Source organism: Myotis davidii, unplaced genomic scaffold (genome assembly GCF_000327345.1).
Source record: "Myotis davidii unplaced genomic scaffold, ASM32734v1 scaffold866, whole genome shotgun sequence".
Classification (NCBI taxonomy): Eukaryota; Metazoa; Chordata; class Mammalia; order Chiroptera; family Vespertilionidae; genus Myotis; species Myotis davidii.
The window spans coordinates 1,840,754-1,856,020 of record NW_006297145.1 but is presented as its reverse complement, the minus strand read 5'-3'; the positions used below and the strand labels follow the sequence as shown (position 1 = coordinate 1,856,020).

Genomic DNA, 15,267 nt, shown 5'->3' with positions numbered 1-15,267 from the left:
TGTACAGATTTATAGATTCACATATATGTCTATATGATTTATTTTCAATGAATGGCCTGTAAAAGTTCCCAATTATGTAATTTGAATATGTTTTTAAAAAAAAGAAGAGTCAAAGAAGGGCAGCTCCACAGACTTTAAGAAATCCAGATCTTGGGGGTGGGTGGTGCAGGCTAGAAGGGGTCAATGGGGGAAAAGGGGGACATCTATAATACTTTCAACAATAAAGATAAATTAAAAAATATCTAGATCTAGAAAGACGTCAGAAACTAGGACCCGAGAACTACTGGAAATAAGTGTGCATTCCCTGAGAAGCATCAGGGGGCTAATAGACATGTAACAATCGTAGGTAATAGCAGCATGGTCACAGTAACACTCATGATGGCAGTCACAATGCCTGATGCATTCCCTGCCTCCTACAGGATGGACGATCTTATCTCCTTTATGTAAGTTATCTCCAATCCTCACATCAGCTCTGTGATATGGATTAGTGTTACCCCATTTAATAGATTCTGGCACTGAGGCCTAAGGAAGCTTCCTGAGTTCCTCGGGGTCCTATAGCTGCTAGGTGGTGCAGCCTCTATTAAAGTCAAATTTAATTAGATCCCACATACTTGTGAACTTGACACCTTGTGTCATCCTTAAGTTAGGAGGCATGAAATCTCAATAAATTCAACGTTGAAATTGTACATGGTACATTCTCAGACAAGAAGGCAATGGTATTTTGTATTCACAACACTCTAGCTAGCAAGTGAATCTAACTACTTGAGAATTACAGAAAGACAACCTTCAGTGGAACACCCGGATAAGGAAAAACACAAACTCGAATCCCCGCCTCTTGAGAAAGGAGCGGGAGCTGGAAAGCTGCATTTCGAACTCATGCAGGGCGTGGCAAGGTCATACTCGGGAGCCTATGGCATTTATCAAGAAGCAGGAAAGCTTGAAACCAAGCAAGTGAAGCCTTCAGCTCAAGAGACCATAAAAGAGAATCCTGAAGCAAAGTCAAAGAGACAGCAGTAGGAAGGAATTAATACAAATAAAAGCCGAAATAAATAAAATAGGAAAAAAATAAATAAAAGGAGCCCCATCAATAAAATGAAAAAAGCCCGTTCAAAGGAGAGTGAGACAGAAACACAAATAAGCACGTTAGGAACGAGCTAGGGACATCACCATGGAAGCACAGAAGATAAAACACATCTAATGAGAATACTGTGTATGACTATATACCAATAAATTTGAGTCTTGATAAAATTCAATATTTTCTTAGAAAATATAAATTACCAAGTTAGAGTCACGATGCTGTGGAAAATCTGAATTGGCAGATAACGTAAAATAAACTGATAAGAGAGCTAAAGAGCTACAGTGGAAAAGAAGGCATCAAGCCCAGGGGACTATAGGCAGGTCCCACCACATCATATCTTATAAAAGCGACGTAGAGAAAGGAAAGGACAGTGTTCTAATATAGTCCACATGCTCACATTATCCTCAGACCCAAACTGGGCAAATATAAAGTCCTCCATCCCGAAAAATCCATCCACATATTAGAGCTGATGAGTTCCTTACGTGGTCGGATGAAAAATCAATATGTGAAAATCAGTACTAGCTCTCCTCAACATCAGCAATAACTCACGGGAAAATATAAAGGAAAACATAAGAGGAAAGCCCATCCTACTCCCGAGGTGGAGAAGACTGTAGTAATGGGAGTTGTGTGTTTCACACTATATTCCAAACACGAATCATTTCCTCCTAACAGTGGTGCGATGAGGTAGGGGCTTCTTTATAGGCAAACAAAGGAAGTCCAGAGAGGCTAAGCATTTTTTCCAAGGTCACACAGTAAGGAAGGGAATCAGGATTTATACTCCGGTGGTCTGGATCCAAGATGCGTGTTTGTAACCTCTAGAGCAGTGGTTCTCAACCTTCCTAATGCCTCGACCCTTTAATACAGTTCCTCACGTTGTGGTGACACCCAATTTCATTGTTACAAATTGAACATAATTAAAGCATAGTGATTAGTCACAAAAACAATATGTAATTATATATGTGTTTTCCGAGGGTCTTAGGCGACCCCTGTGAAAGGGTCGTTCGACCCCCAGAGGGGTCGCGACCCACAGGTTGAGAACCGCTGCTCTAGAGCATAGTGCATCACACAAATACCTGTGAAGGATCCCCCCACACACACTCACAAGAGATGTGCAAGACTGTTGTTATCAAATGTCCATACGTTCAGTGAAGGGTTTAAAGGGACATTTGATAAATGGAGATGCAAACTAGAATTAGAAGACTCACAACTGTGAAGATGCCATATCAGTCAGCTAGGATAAGGGAAGCTATGTTGCTCTCCTGAATGGTCCTCCCAACGGAAGCTCACACACCAGATTTTATGCATTGTTCATGTGAGGTCCATTGTGAATGGGCAGCCCACTTCCATCCAGCACTACGCGTCTGGATCCAGGCTGGCCGTGGCGAGAGAGAAGAGGGCTGAGAAACAGAGCCGGGTCTGGCCATGGCATGGGCCCTTTCAGCACAGATGCCACCCTTCACTCTCCTGTCACAGGGTCCCTCCAGCCCAGCTACAAGGGCATCGCAGAATCTCTGTCTACAGCTCAGGTCCAGGAAGAGGACCCAGCGTGTGACACCACCCCTGCCACAGTGGGCAGCAGTGCCCAGCGCACAGTTGGCTCTTAATATATACTTCTGAAAGGGAAAAGAATATTTAAACCTTCCCCCAAGGTAGTCTACAAATTCAATGCAGTACCACCCCAAATCCCACTTGGGTTTTATATGGAACTTCACAAGCCAACTCCAGAATTCATCTGAAGGGGAAAATGAGTGAGAATAATGGGAACATTTTGAATAGAGAATGTGTGTTCGTGATGAAGAGGGTACTTACTTTACTATATCCAGACCACAGTATAGAGCCATAGTGATGAGACTGGAGTAGAATTACTGCAGGGATATCCAGATCATTCAATAGGGAAAACCCCAACCGTGTATACATGGTATACATAGGGATGTGGTATATGACAAAACAGCATTTCAAAGTAGTGAAAGCAAGTACCCTCGGGTCATTAGTACTCATTATAAAAAATGAGTCAAAATAACCACTTGTACCATGCACAAAATTTAATTCCACATTGATTAAAGAACTAAAGAGGTAAAAGCTATATATTAGAATAATATGAAGGAAGATGTTTTGTCATTGTGTGGCTTCCTGAGCATTGCACAAATTCAGAAGTAATAAAGGACTAGCCAGGATAGAGAGGGTATAAGATCTTAAAAGCAAGATTAAAATACAAATACAGACTGGAAGAAAATGTCAATATATATGGAAAGAGAAGGGTCACTATTCACAAAATAGGCAAAACATCTACAAGTCAGTAAGGAAAAAGGTAAGTATTCCAATAGAAAAATGGTTAATGCATATGGTTGGACAATCTGCAGACGAAGAAATACACAGACCATGGCATGAAAAGATAGTGAACCTCACGAGTCATCAGGAAATGCAAATCCCAACAAAAGTGCGCTATTTTCCCCCATCCCAGATTGGCAGTAATGAACATGAAAAATGTGGGCAATGGGCTCTCTCATTCATCAGTGACAGATTGTAAGCTCGTAGAGTCTCTGAGGACAGTCATGTAGAAGATCTATCAAAATTTTAAAATTCCTAAAACATTGACCCAGCAATCCCTCTTCTAGAAATCTCTCTTACAGAAATGCACACACGTGCAGTGATATATGTACAAAGATCTTTATTATGGCGCCGTTTGTAATAGCAAACAGCTATAAACAACCAAAATGCCCATCAATAAAGATTAGTTAAAAGCATTCTGGTACATTTATAATGTGCAATGCCAAATAACTATTAAAAAGATTTCTATGAATACAGATTTGAAAAGATCTTCAAGAACTAGTATTAGGTACAAATGCATGTCTCACAACACACATATACACATACACACACACACACACACACACACACACACACACACACGGGTGTCCCCAAAAATGTATACACACTTTGAATAACTACAAAGGCGGTTCTTATTAAATTACATTTCTTTTTCAAAATTTAATAGATTATCTGTTAAAATATGTATACATTTTGAGGGGATACTTTATATATAAATTATATTGAATGTGTATCTTTAAATGCACTGATAAAACTTTGGAAGAATACATAATAGTTAACAATGATGACCACTAGAACAGGAAGTAAAATATATGTGGCGTGGGAAATGAGGAATTTCCACATTTTGCTCTGTAAGCTTTGGTAATATTAAATCATTTACAGCAAAAGTGTACTTAATCATGAGTGTGTAAATCATTTCTCATATTTCTGGGAAGTTCCTGACATACATGGATTTACACTTTTTCAAGTCCTTATTATATACTCTGCATGTTTCTATAACTCGTGTATATGTACTGCAGCTTTATTGAAGGTTAATTGCTTACATGTAACACAGGCAAGCAGAAAGGGAAATAGATATGACCGGGCCACCAGGACACACCTTCTTCCGGACCTTCCTGCTCACTGCACATTGGTTGGACAAGACCTGCATTTGATTGCCAGGTTTGCCACTTTGGGCGTGACATGCTTTATTTCTTGGCTCCTCGATTTGCTTCTTTGTAAGGCAGGAGCAATGAAACCACTTTTTTTTCATGATCAAATATTGATATGCAAAGTACCCAGTGGATCGTATGTGCTCAATAAATAGAAACACCACCATTGCCACCATTCCTACCATTACCTTGTTAACGACCTGCAATTCCTACGTGGGTGTTTTTGCATCCAATGTATCATGGGACCTCATAGCATTTTAGTCAATGAAGGTTGGAGTGTCTACCCCATTTCACAGATGAGGAAACTGGAGATTGGAGAGTCAAATGACTTACCAAGGCTTAGAGAGGTCCAGAGGCACAGAGATGATATTGATACAGTGTCTCCAATTGTCCAGCTCTTGTTTATTATGTGTGCTCTATCCCTTGTGTGTAGCAAAGGACCGTGAACAGGTGGACACTCAAAGAATTCCCGTTTCTGGGTTGATGTTTGTCAGGGTCTGGTTTTTATGCTTCCTCCCTTCTCCCGATGCCTCTCTTCAGAGATTCCTTTCCCACTGCAAACCCAAACATCGCAAATATTACTTCCACAAACCATTCAGCTGCCTCTTTGGTCCATAGAGGAGCGTGCCCTGCTGCAGAGGTATGTCCAGGGCCCTGGTGCTGTCAGGACTGGCCCTTACAGGCCAGGAGAGGCTGTGAACATTGCTAATTGAACAGAAGTGGCAGCTGCTGCCTGCGCTGTCCATGGTCCTGGAAGAATCCCCTCTGAGCTATCAGGGCAATAAAAACCTTGTTTTTGCACTAGTCTTTCACCTTGGTCGACAGATACACTGGGAATAGATTCCGGTTTGAGGAGCTAGTTAATGATTCCCAGTGAAATGGTCTGTCATGCTCCTGGAAGTCTGTGTGCTCATGGAAAACCGTTTTTAAATTTCCTGTGTGCATGAATGTGCACTCTGGTTTCCCCTCAGCTCCTCCGAAATGTTACAAATGACTTCCCTTGGATTTACCAATTTGCAGGATTAATGTGCTTCTCTCAAGACACCTGTGCCCTAGATAGACTCCCTCCAGAAGAGCTGTCTCCATTCCTAAACTCTGACCTGTTTTGCAGGCAAAGGAGGCCTCGGTTTCAGGTCGCCTCTGCGGGGGCATCCCCACACGCCACTAACTCTCGGCTCTGCTCTGTCACGCAGCTGCGTGGAGGAGTACAAGCTGGCGCCCGATGGGAAATCCTGCCTCATGCTCTCCGATGTCTGCGAGGGCCCCAAGTGCCTCAAGCCCGACTCCAAATTCAACGACACCCTCTTTGGAGAGATGCTACATGGCTACAACAACCGGACCCAGCATGTGAACCAAGGTCAAGTCTTCCAGATGACCTTTAGGTATGGAGGCCATCCTTGGCACTTCACTGGTTGTCATTGACCCAAAATATGGGCGGGAGGAGCCATGGGCACCATTGAACCGAGTCTTCTTACACTGGTAAGCATCTCCCCAAGCTCACTGCCGCCCGCCCATGAGTGTTAGAAGTCAGAAAATTCAGTCCATGAGGTTCCTTCTCTGACCTAACTAGCCCTTATTCATCCCACCCTCCCATTTTTCTAACTCTGTCCACATATTTTCAATTTAATATAAAATCCTCCTGTAAGTATAGTTAATGGAGTTTTTTAAAAATTTAATTAATCTTTCAGTGTATTACAAAATAAGTGTCCTGTGTAGTCTAGTCAAGCAGTTCAAAAATAAAGACATTTAATGAAGTAGAAAATAAAATTACCATTACCCAGAGATACGCAGAATTAATATTTTCTTGAACATTCTTAAAACACCTCTCCTTCTCCTTTCTCCTCCATCTGCGCGCGTGCACACACACACACACACACACACACACACACACACACAAACACACACGCACGCACGCACCAAATCTCGGTAAAGCTATTTAGAAACCCCTTTATATTTTTGTTTTTTTTTAAAATATATTTTATTGATTTTTTACAGAGAGGAAAGGAGAGGGATAGAGAGTTAGAAACATCAATGAGAGAGAAACATTGATCAGCTGCCTCCTGCACACCCCCTACTGGGGATGTGCCTGCAACCAAGGTACATGCCCTTGACTGGAATCGAACCTGGGACCTTTCAGTCTGCAGGCTAATGCTCTATCCACTGAGCCAAACCAGCCAGGGCATCTTTATATTTTTGTTAGCAATATGTCAAAGACCCATTTCCCTGTTAACCAATACAGGGTCACATGAGAAACTAAATTATGAGACCACTCTCTTATGAGAGCAAACAGAACTGGGACTGGGTTGGCCAAATGATACGGGGATTGGACTCGCAGTCTCATTGAGAAAGGCCCCCTGGGAAGGTTGAAGTAACAGGTTGTTCTCTTGGGAGAAGAAAGACCTTGAGTGGGATGTATCCATGCCTGAATCTGAAGACCCATAAGATGTAGAGGGAGAAGAACTATTCCTTGTATAAGAAATTCTCTTTTTTTAAAAGAACACCTATACTGTTAGGCAGTTTTGCATGAATATGTGACAGGATATTACAAAGCAGGTTCTCCCCACCACTTGAGATTTTACCAAAAGAAAAGTCAGAGCTAGTAAGAAACATCACCCTTATAGAAATTGTCATCCTTAGCCCCTCATCAGATTAATAACAGTAGTTATTGTAGTTGAGTGGTAATAGTGGCTGCTATTTATTAAGAATTACTATATATTAAGCTATAATGATGATGATGATGATGAGGAGGAGGAGGAGGAGGAGGAGGAGGAGGAGCCACTAACATTAATTCAGCACATGTGGAGGGCATTCTTAGCACCATTGACCCATTATCTCATGTCATCCTCACCATGGTCCTAGGGAGCAGGGACTATGATTACCCCGTTTACCCTGCTACTAAATGGAAATGTCTAGTGGCTTTCCCACATCCCCCTTCCAGGGAGAGGGAGGGCCAGGAGAAGGCCAGTTTAGCTCATCAGTAAAACCTTTGGAGGCCCCATGGCCTTCATTTCACACCTGAACAGTTAACATCAGAGAGGGAAAGGTCACCATCGAATGAGAGAGAGAGGACTCACATGTCAGCCTGGCTGGCTCCAAAGCCCGGCTCCTGCCCTCTAGCTCAGCACACCTCATCGCTTCCCATTTCATAGAACTAGAATGGAAATGTAATGTGAATTCCCTAAAAGCGTTCACCTAGGTAGCGATCGCATGCACTCTGAGCACCTAATATGTCCCAGGTCCCATGCTGGCGACTTGAGATACAGTGGAAAATGAGATGAAAATGGCCCCATACCCTGTGGTGCTTAGGTATTCTGTTTTTGAGTGTGTGTGTGTGTTAGTGTGAATGTGTATGTGTATGTGTATGAGTGCGAATGTGTGAGAGTGTGAATGTGTGAGTGAGTGTGTGTGATTGTGATCTTCTCATTTACTTAATTTGCAGTAGGTACTAGGAAGTTAAGATACAGGTTTCCAGGAAAGCAATCGGCAACGGGATCTAATTCAGTTGGGTGTAGTTTAGAGAGGGGCAGAGCACATCTGTTGGACTAGAACACAGTAATAGGGCTTTGGGGCCTACTTTGTACATGACGTGTTATTAAACTAATACCTGGAAGATGAGGGGGAGTTAGCCTTAGAAAAGGTCTCAAGCGGAGACATATATTCTGAAAAGGAAAAACTCTCTAAAACTTCAGGCAATGAAGGCTGGTGAGGTTGGAGCTGAGCAAATGAGGGGGAATGGTATGCAGCAAAACCAGCGCAGTAAGCGGTGGCAGGTCATGGGAGCCTTGCAGGCCTGGTCTTTATTCTAATAGCAGATGGGAGGGCTCTTAACTGGTTAAGGGAGGGGAGCATGTCTTGACTGCATTGTAATTTCCACCCTTGTGGTGGCTGTCTCTGAAGTAGATTGTAATGAGGGGGCAGGAGGAGTAGAATGGAGGGCCAATAAGGTGTCTGTGGTTGAAGCCATTTTGAAGCAGGATGATGGGAATAATATTGAAGATAAAAAGGAATGTTGGGAGATAGTTGTGAGGTATAATGGACAAGGCCCAGTGAGCAATTGCAGGCAAAAGGGTAAGGTTGAAGGATCAGTCAAGGGTGATAGAGTGACTGGCAGCCACACAGCAATTTAGTGGCCGAGCCAAGCCCTCCAGTTTCCAGCAAATTGCTTTCTGCTACTCAGAGGCTCAAGCAGAAGCTGAATGCTGCTTTATTGGAAAAACTCTGGGAGAAATTTAAGGACAATCTGGATGAATTACTTGACACTGAGATTTTACAATACTGGTTTTCTGTTGTTTTAATAAAATCTATGAAACTCTACCTTGAGGATCATGATAGATAGAATAATGCTGTGTGAAAAAAAATAAATTGCTCCTTATAGCTGAGAAAGGAATTTACCAGCTTGCAGATTTCATGCTAGTGAAAGAAATATATGAAAATTTAATTTGCAAAATGGTGTTCCAAGGAATGCCAGTGATTTCCAAGCAGTTCCCATGCGAAGCGTTTTGAAAGGAATTGTAAGGAATGATTTGTGGTTCCATATACATTTTTGGATTCTTTGCTCTAGTTCTGTGAAAAGCAACATGAGTATTTTGATAGGAATTACATTGAATCAAGAGATTGCTTTGAGCAGTATGGGCATGTTAATGATATTAATTCTTCTTATCCATGATCTTGACATTTGCCTCCATTTATACCAGTATGTATCTATTTCAGTTTCTTTCTGGAGTGTCTTACAATTTTTGTGTACAGATTTTTTACCATTTGGTTAAATTTATTTCTAGGTATTGTATATTTTGATGCAGCTGTAAATGGAATTGGGTATTTTTTTTTTAGTCTACCTTTGTGATAGTTCATTATTAGTGTGTAAAAATGCAGCCGATGTCTTGATAAACGGCTTCTCAGAGGATGAGGAGTTGGAAGAGCGAAAAGAGCCATAAGGGCATTTTCGTGTCCAGGAAGAAGCTCAGACATATGGATAAGCAGAGGGTAGAGTCAGGAAAACAGATCCCCAGAAAGACCTGCTCCAAACCCTGGTCCCACACTGCCTCCTCTTATAAAGGGATGTTGCATCAGGTGCCGGGCACTGTGATAGGCACATTGTATGTTTTATGTGGTTTGATTTTTCACAGCTACCATCAGAGTGGCTGCATGTGATAAGTGACCAAATGCACTAGCTCTCATTCTCTTGTATGAAGATTACCTTGGTCCATTGGGTAGTAAGATGCTAGATCTTTTTTTTAATCCTTACCCGAGGAGTGAGGATTTTTTTCCCATTGATTTTTAGAGAGAGTGAAAGGGAGGGGGAAGGGGGGTGTGGGGAGAGAAGGTAGAAGAGAGAGAGAGAGAGAGAGAGAGCGAGAGAGAGAGAGAGAGAGAGATTGATTGGTTGCCTCCTGCATGTATGTGCCCCAACCAGGGCTGGAGATTTGGAGATTGAACCTGCAACCCAGGTACGTGCCCTTGACCAGGAATTGTACCTCTAACCCTCTGGTGTGCAGGCTGACGCTCTAAACACTGAGTAACACTGGCCAGGGCAGGATGTTAGATCTTCATGGAGTCCCCGGGTCTTAGTTTATGTATGGAGAAGGGACTTGGCTAAGGTCACAAAGCAAGTCACTGCCGAGCTAGCCCATGATCAAGATCTCCTGATGGCCCAGAGGGATTGCCTTCCTCCTCCCAACAGACTGCACAGGAAGAGAGGGCATGGCTCCTTAATGCCTGGCAGGGGAGTCTCCCGGCTCAGACAGTTTTATCCCCATGAGGCGTTTTTATTCAGCCTCACATGCTGTCCATTGTTCCCAACCATTCAATTTGAAGTGTCTCTGAATAGCCAGGGTCTGTGTCTGCCCTGATTTGCTCCTGGAGGGGAGTATAGTGAACAGCCCACTCTTTTTCTTTGGATAACAGCCTCCAGATTTAGAGAACTTCCCAGACTATTATTAACTCAGTAGCCCATTTCTCGTAAGCTCTCTCATCATTGGCTTCACTTAATCTTTATTTGCAACTATTTCCATCTCCAGACCATGTCACCTCTTGGAGCCATTTTCTAAGGCAGTTCTGATGAGTCTAAATTCACCTCTTTCAAGTCTCCCTCCCTGAGCCCCAGACAGGTTATTGGGGTTTAGGGGAGCACTGTAGCTCCCTTGTCCCCCAAGTTCCAGAAGGCAGGCCTGCAGATTTTTCAGCATCAAAGGCAGTCATCATTTCTCACCTCCTTTCCCTCCCTCCTGCAAGTCATCTCCAGTCCAGCCCTCCTGAGTAGCCAGCAGGCACCCCACCAGCTGTCAGGCCATATGCCTCCTTTCCTGACAACTGCCTGGTCTGGGCTTTCCAACTCTCTCCCCGCCGAGTCCCCAGTGTGAACACTACAGCTCTGCTTCGTTCTCCCTGCCCCTGCCCAGATCCCTGCACCCAGGAACTGCTGAGAGGAGACAGGTCTGCATTCTCACATCCTCTAGTGACTCTCCAAAAGAGCATCCCAGATTTCTGCTTTAGAAAAAGTCTCAGGTTCCAGGTTTCCGAACTGGACAATCATTGAAAGATTAACCAGTTCAGAACTAACTCCTTGTGGTGCAGATGGAGACACTGAGGCCCAGGAACCACTATAACTTCCCCAGTGGTCACTTTGATGTGGGCCCCTCAACATTAAAAGTTAGAGTTTTTGACTCCCGAACCAGTGTCCTGGTTACTGGTTCTGTCATAAGGGATGCATATAACTTGGAAATAGCCCTTGTTAGCATGTGGTGAGACTCAGCAGAGAGGGAAGACCCAAGGGCACTAGGGAGATGTCAGATTCATAACCAAGCAGGGGTCTAAGGCAAAGCCCCCCATGTGCCTGATTCTGCAGGAAGGACCCCATTCCTGGCCACATCCTCAGGTAGCCACATGTAGGGTGCTGCCTGTGTCTGGGAGATGAGCGTGTAGATGTGGTTAGGACCTTGACAAGTCGAGGAGTTATCAGTCAGCCACGTAGTGTGAAGGTTAAGTGTGGCACACTCTAAGAGACACACACACAGAGATGGAGATGGGCAAGAGTGATAAAGGGAACAGTCAGGGAGAGAGAGAGAGAGAGAGAGAGAGAGAGAGAGAGAGAGAGAGAGAGACCAAAGTAGAGGAGGCGTTTAGTGAGAGTCTGGGCCGCAGCAGGGACAGGCAAGCACAGAAGGAATGAAAGTGATGATGACCGGGCACAGGGTTAAAGAGATGGAGAGGGAGAAGGGGAAAGGTTTGGAGAGGTGTGAAAGATGGAAGGGTAAGGAGAGGCCTCCAGTGATAGAGAACAGCATGTCTTACTCTCTACAGTAAAATAAAATAAAAAGGCACAGAGCTCATACTACAGTCACAAGGGAATTTATCTCCAGGAGGCAATAAGGGTTGTTTTAAGAGACTGGCTGCTGCCAGGAGAGTTCTGGATGAGGAGTCCAGTTCAGACGGAGATGCATGGACATAAAGTCTTTAGTAAACTGTCAAGTTCTGTGGAAACATGAAGAGTCAAAGATCGAACCCGAATTGCCCCTGAACCCAGTAAGTGAGATCAAGCTCTGTTGGCAGTAATCCTTTGCGCTGCTCTGTATTGGTCCTGGTGAGCATGCGGGGTCACTCTCAGAATCCCCTCCCCTCAGTTCTTAAAAAAAAAAATTGATTTTAGAAAGGAAGGGAGAGAGAGAAACATCAGTGATGAGAGAGAATCACTGATCAGCTGCGTCCTGTGCTCTTCACACTGGGGATTGAGCCCACAATCTGGGCATGTGCCCTGACCAGAAATCGAACCATGACCTCCAGGTTCATAGGTTGACACTCAACCACTGAACGGCACCAGCCGGGCTCCCCTCAGCTCTTGATCAGTGACGGAATTGGCAGGCTGTTAGAGTGAGATAAACTCATCAAAGGCTGGTGGTATTTGGTGGTTTGGTGGCTTGGTGGTTTGATTTTTACTTCCTTCCCTCCCCCATTCTCATCCATCCCACCTCCTTCCTGTAAGAAAGGTCAGCTCTGGTTACAGATTGCCTGGATTTAGATAAACATCAGTCAAGACCTGTTACTGAGCCCGGAGGCCCAGCCATGGCAGGGAGGAGAGGCTGCTAGGGAATGGGGGCTGCATGAGTTGCACGGGTAGATTTTGCAAAAGCCCTATCCAAAGCGAGAGGGCTCTGCCAGCAGCAGCTATTTGCTTGTGAGCTTCCAGGAGTGGCCTACAACGAGCTTGAGGAGCTCCTGAAAGATTTGCCTGGACGGCGCTTTTCAATCCATCTGCTTATCACGAGTGCATACTGAGCCACGGAAGAGGACAGTGTGGGGTAAGATGTGTGATTGCAGGATGAGGCAGTCCTGGCCCACGCCCGGCCTGGCAGAAGGGCTCTCTGTAAGGACTGGAGGAAGGCTGCCTCTTGCTGGCGGCAGCCAGTTGCTCCCTAGCGGAAGGCCCTGAGTCACCCCTTATTAAGTGGCCTCCGTAGCTTTGGTTTTCTGGTGTCTTCCTGGGAGCAGGGAGTCGCAATTCATGTTCAAATAAGACACCTCTAATCTTTCTCGCTGATTATAGTGAGAGAAGAAAGAAAAATAGCCACTTCAAGTTTTTTTAAGTGTCATTCTCTATGTCCACATCTCTGAATATACCAAACACGGTCATTTTATAAAGGAAACAAATTAGACGTAGTATTTTCTGAATGTTCTCCAAGTAACCTAAAACTGTGTGCCTAGTCTGCAGAAGGTGTTAAAACAACCAAAGCAACCAGGTCCATTTCACATCTCTCTTCCCCCCTCTTTTTTTTCGGTTTTATTTCTAATTTTCTGGCTTCAAAATCCCTGACGATGTCCTTTTTCCGGGAGAGGGAAGCCCATCTGAATCATTGGGGCATCTGAAGCAGAGACCATTTTTAAAGGAACCACAGCAATTTCATTCCACACCAGCACAGGCAGTAACTCACGCTGGGCTGAGTACTCGGAAGGGAGAGTGCACTGGGGAACCTGCCCCACAGATAAGGATAGATGCTAATTAGCACAGCGGCTGTCATTAGCAGAGCAGTTGTCATTAGCACAGCGATTGTGTGGTCATAATGGGTGCTTCCAGAGTGACTCCAGGCAGTTTGTTCTTCTAAGTATCTCCTGCCTTTCCTGGGGATCTTGTTTGCACTGCTAATGCACTAATGTGCTTAGTAATCTCTTTTATAAATAAACACTCTGAAGGTACAAGCCAGCCCATCCCCTGGCCAAGGATTAGGCATTCTGAATCAATGGAGGCCACAGCACTGAAATCGGACTCAATTTGCATTTTGCTAAGGCAACCCTCGTAGGTCACTCTCTACAGAAATCATAGCCCCTTAGATGTCATGTGGTGTTGTCATTGCCGTTTTGTTAATTACAGGAGGGTGTGGGATGGGGCCAAAGGACTGCACTTGGGGTCAGAGATTCCCCTCTTGGCTTTTACCACTTTTTCTCATTTAACAAGTTTTTCTGTCCAGCACCTAGGAGTTACTAAGCACTGGGGATGGAGACATGCAGGAGGTAGTCAAGGTTCTTACTCTTAAGCAATCCGGCCGCTGCCCAGCATTGGTGTGGGTGAGAGGCAGGAAAGACTTCCTGAAAGAGATGCTGACAGACACCTATAGGCTATGGTTCACAGTTTGCCAGGTGGGAGAGGGTTCCAGGCAAGTAAGAGCACAGAGCATCTGCAGACATGAGCATCCAGGAAAATCATGGGATTGCAGAGATAAGTCGTGATGAAGGACGGGCATTCAAACGCAAAGGGTTACTTAAGGACCCCAGGAACTGGACCATTTATGGCCGTAAGACTTTGCATAGTCTTACAACCTTTCTAAGCCCAGTTTGCTCACCACTAAATCCGGGAACATGATAATACCAGCTCTAGAGGGTAATTATCGTGGGGAGGGAGAGGGGATGAGAAAAGTCAGGTTAAAATGCTCTGTAAAGTGCAGGGACATACGCAAATGTTAGTGACATTTTCCTAGCATGAATCTGAGGATCTGTGGGTTACCACTTACTTCGAAACCTTGTGCTGGAGTGTGTCTGCTGGCACGCTCGAGATCATGCGGATGCTAACTCACCAGCATTTGCTTTCTTTGTATTCCTTCCAGAGAAATGAAAAGGCATGTCTATTCTAAGATCACATTAATCGGTCTACACGTGTGTATCAAGATAATTAATTTTTAGGGAAATATTTCCATTTCAGGGAGGTGCCCTGAATAGAAATATACTTAGTAACAATTCTAATGAAAGCCATGATCACGGTTTATTGGATATGAATTAATACCGAAAGCTCCAAGGGCAGTGGCTGTGGTTTTATGTAACATCGCCACTGAATAATTACCATTAATGATAACCTAGTGGCACACCTCAAAGGTGGCTCTTAAGAGTCTAACATGAGCATGTATTTTTATGTCTCCTGAGACCCTCCGAGGAGCCCACTAAATGTGCAGCTACTTAGCAGGCAAACGCTCGGGGCTGGAGCGGCCGGCATTCGGATAGCCGGGTCTTATTTAGTTCAGCTACCCCTGATCACTTTGAAAGAACCATGACCCTGAAATCAGCCAGCTGCCTCTCTATTCTCTGTGAGGGTCCTGGCACTGGCTGTGACCTTGAAGTGGCTGTTGCTTTGGGTGCTTTCTAGAATGGAAGGAAAGAAAGAGGATGAAGGGCTTCACCTTCCATGCCATCTCCCTAGTTCAGAGAATAGTTACACCAAGCGATACCCCT

The 15,267-nt window shown here is 44.3% G+C and overlaps 1 protein-coding gene across 2 annotated transcripts in view; it reads left to right on the top strand.

Moving 5' to 3' along the window:
• The window catches only part of ASTN2 (astrotactin 2), a 647,457-nt gene that overhangs the window by 344,146 nt on the left and 288,044 nt on the right, over positions 1-15,267 (top strand). For both annotated transcript variants that reach the window (XM_006772883.2, XM_006772882.2), the window contains exon 12: positions 5,751-5,939. In XM_006772883.2, the coding sequence (XP_006772946.1) occupies positions 5,751-5,939 (189 nt within the window). The remainder of the gene's footprint in view (positions 1-5,750; positions 5,940-15,267) is intronic.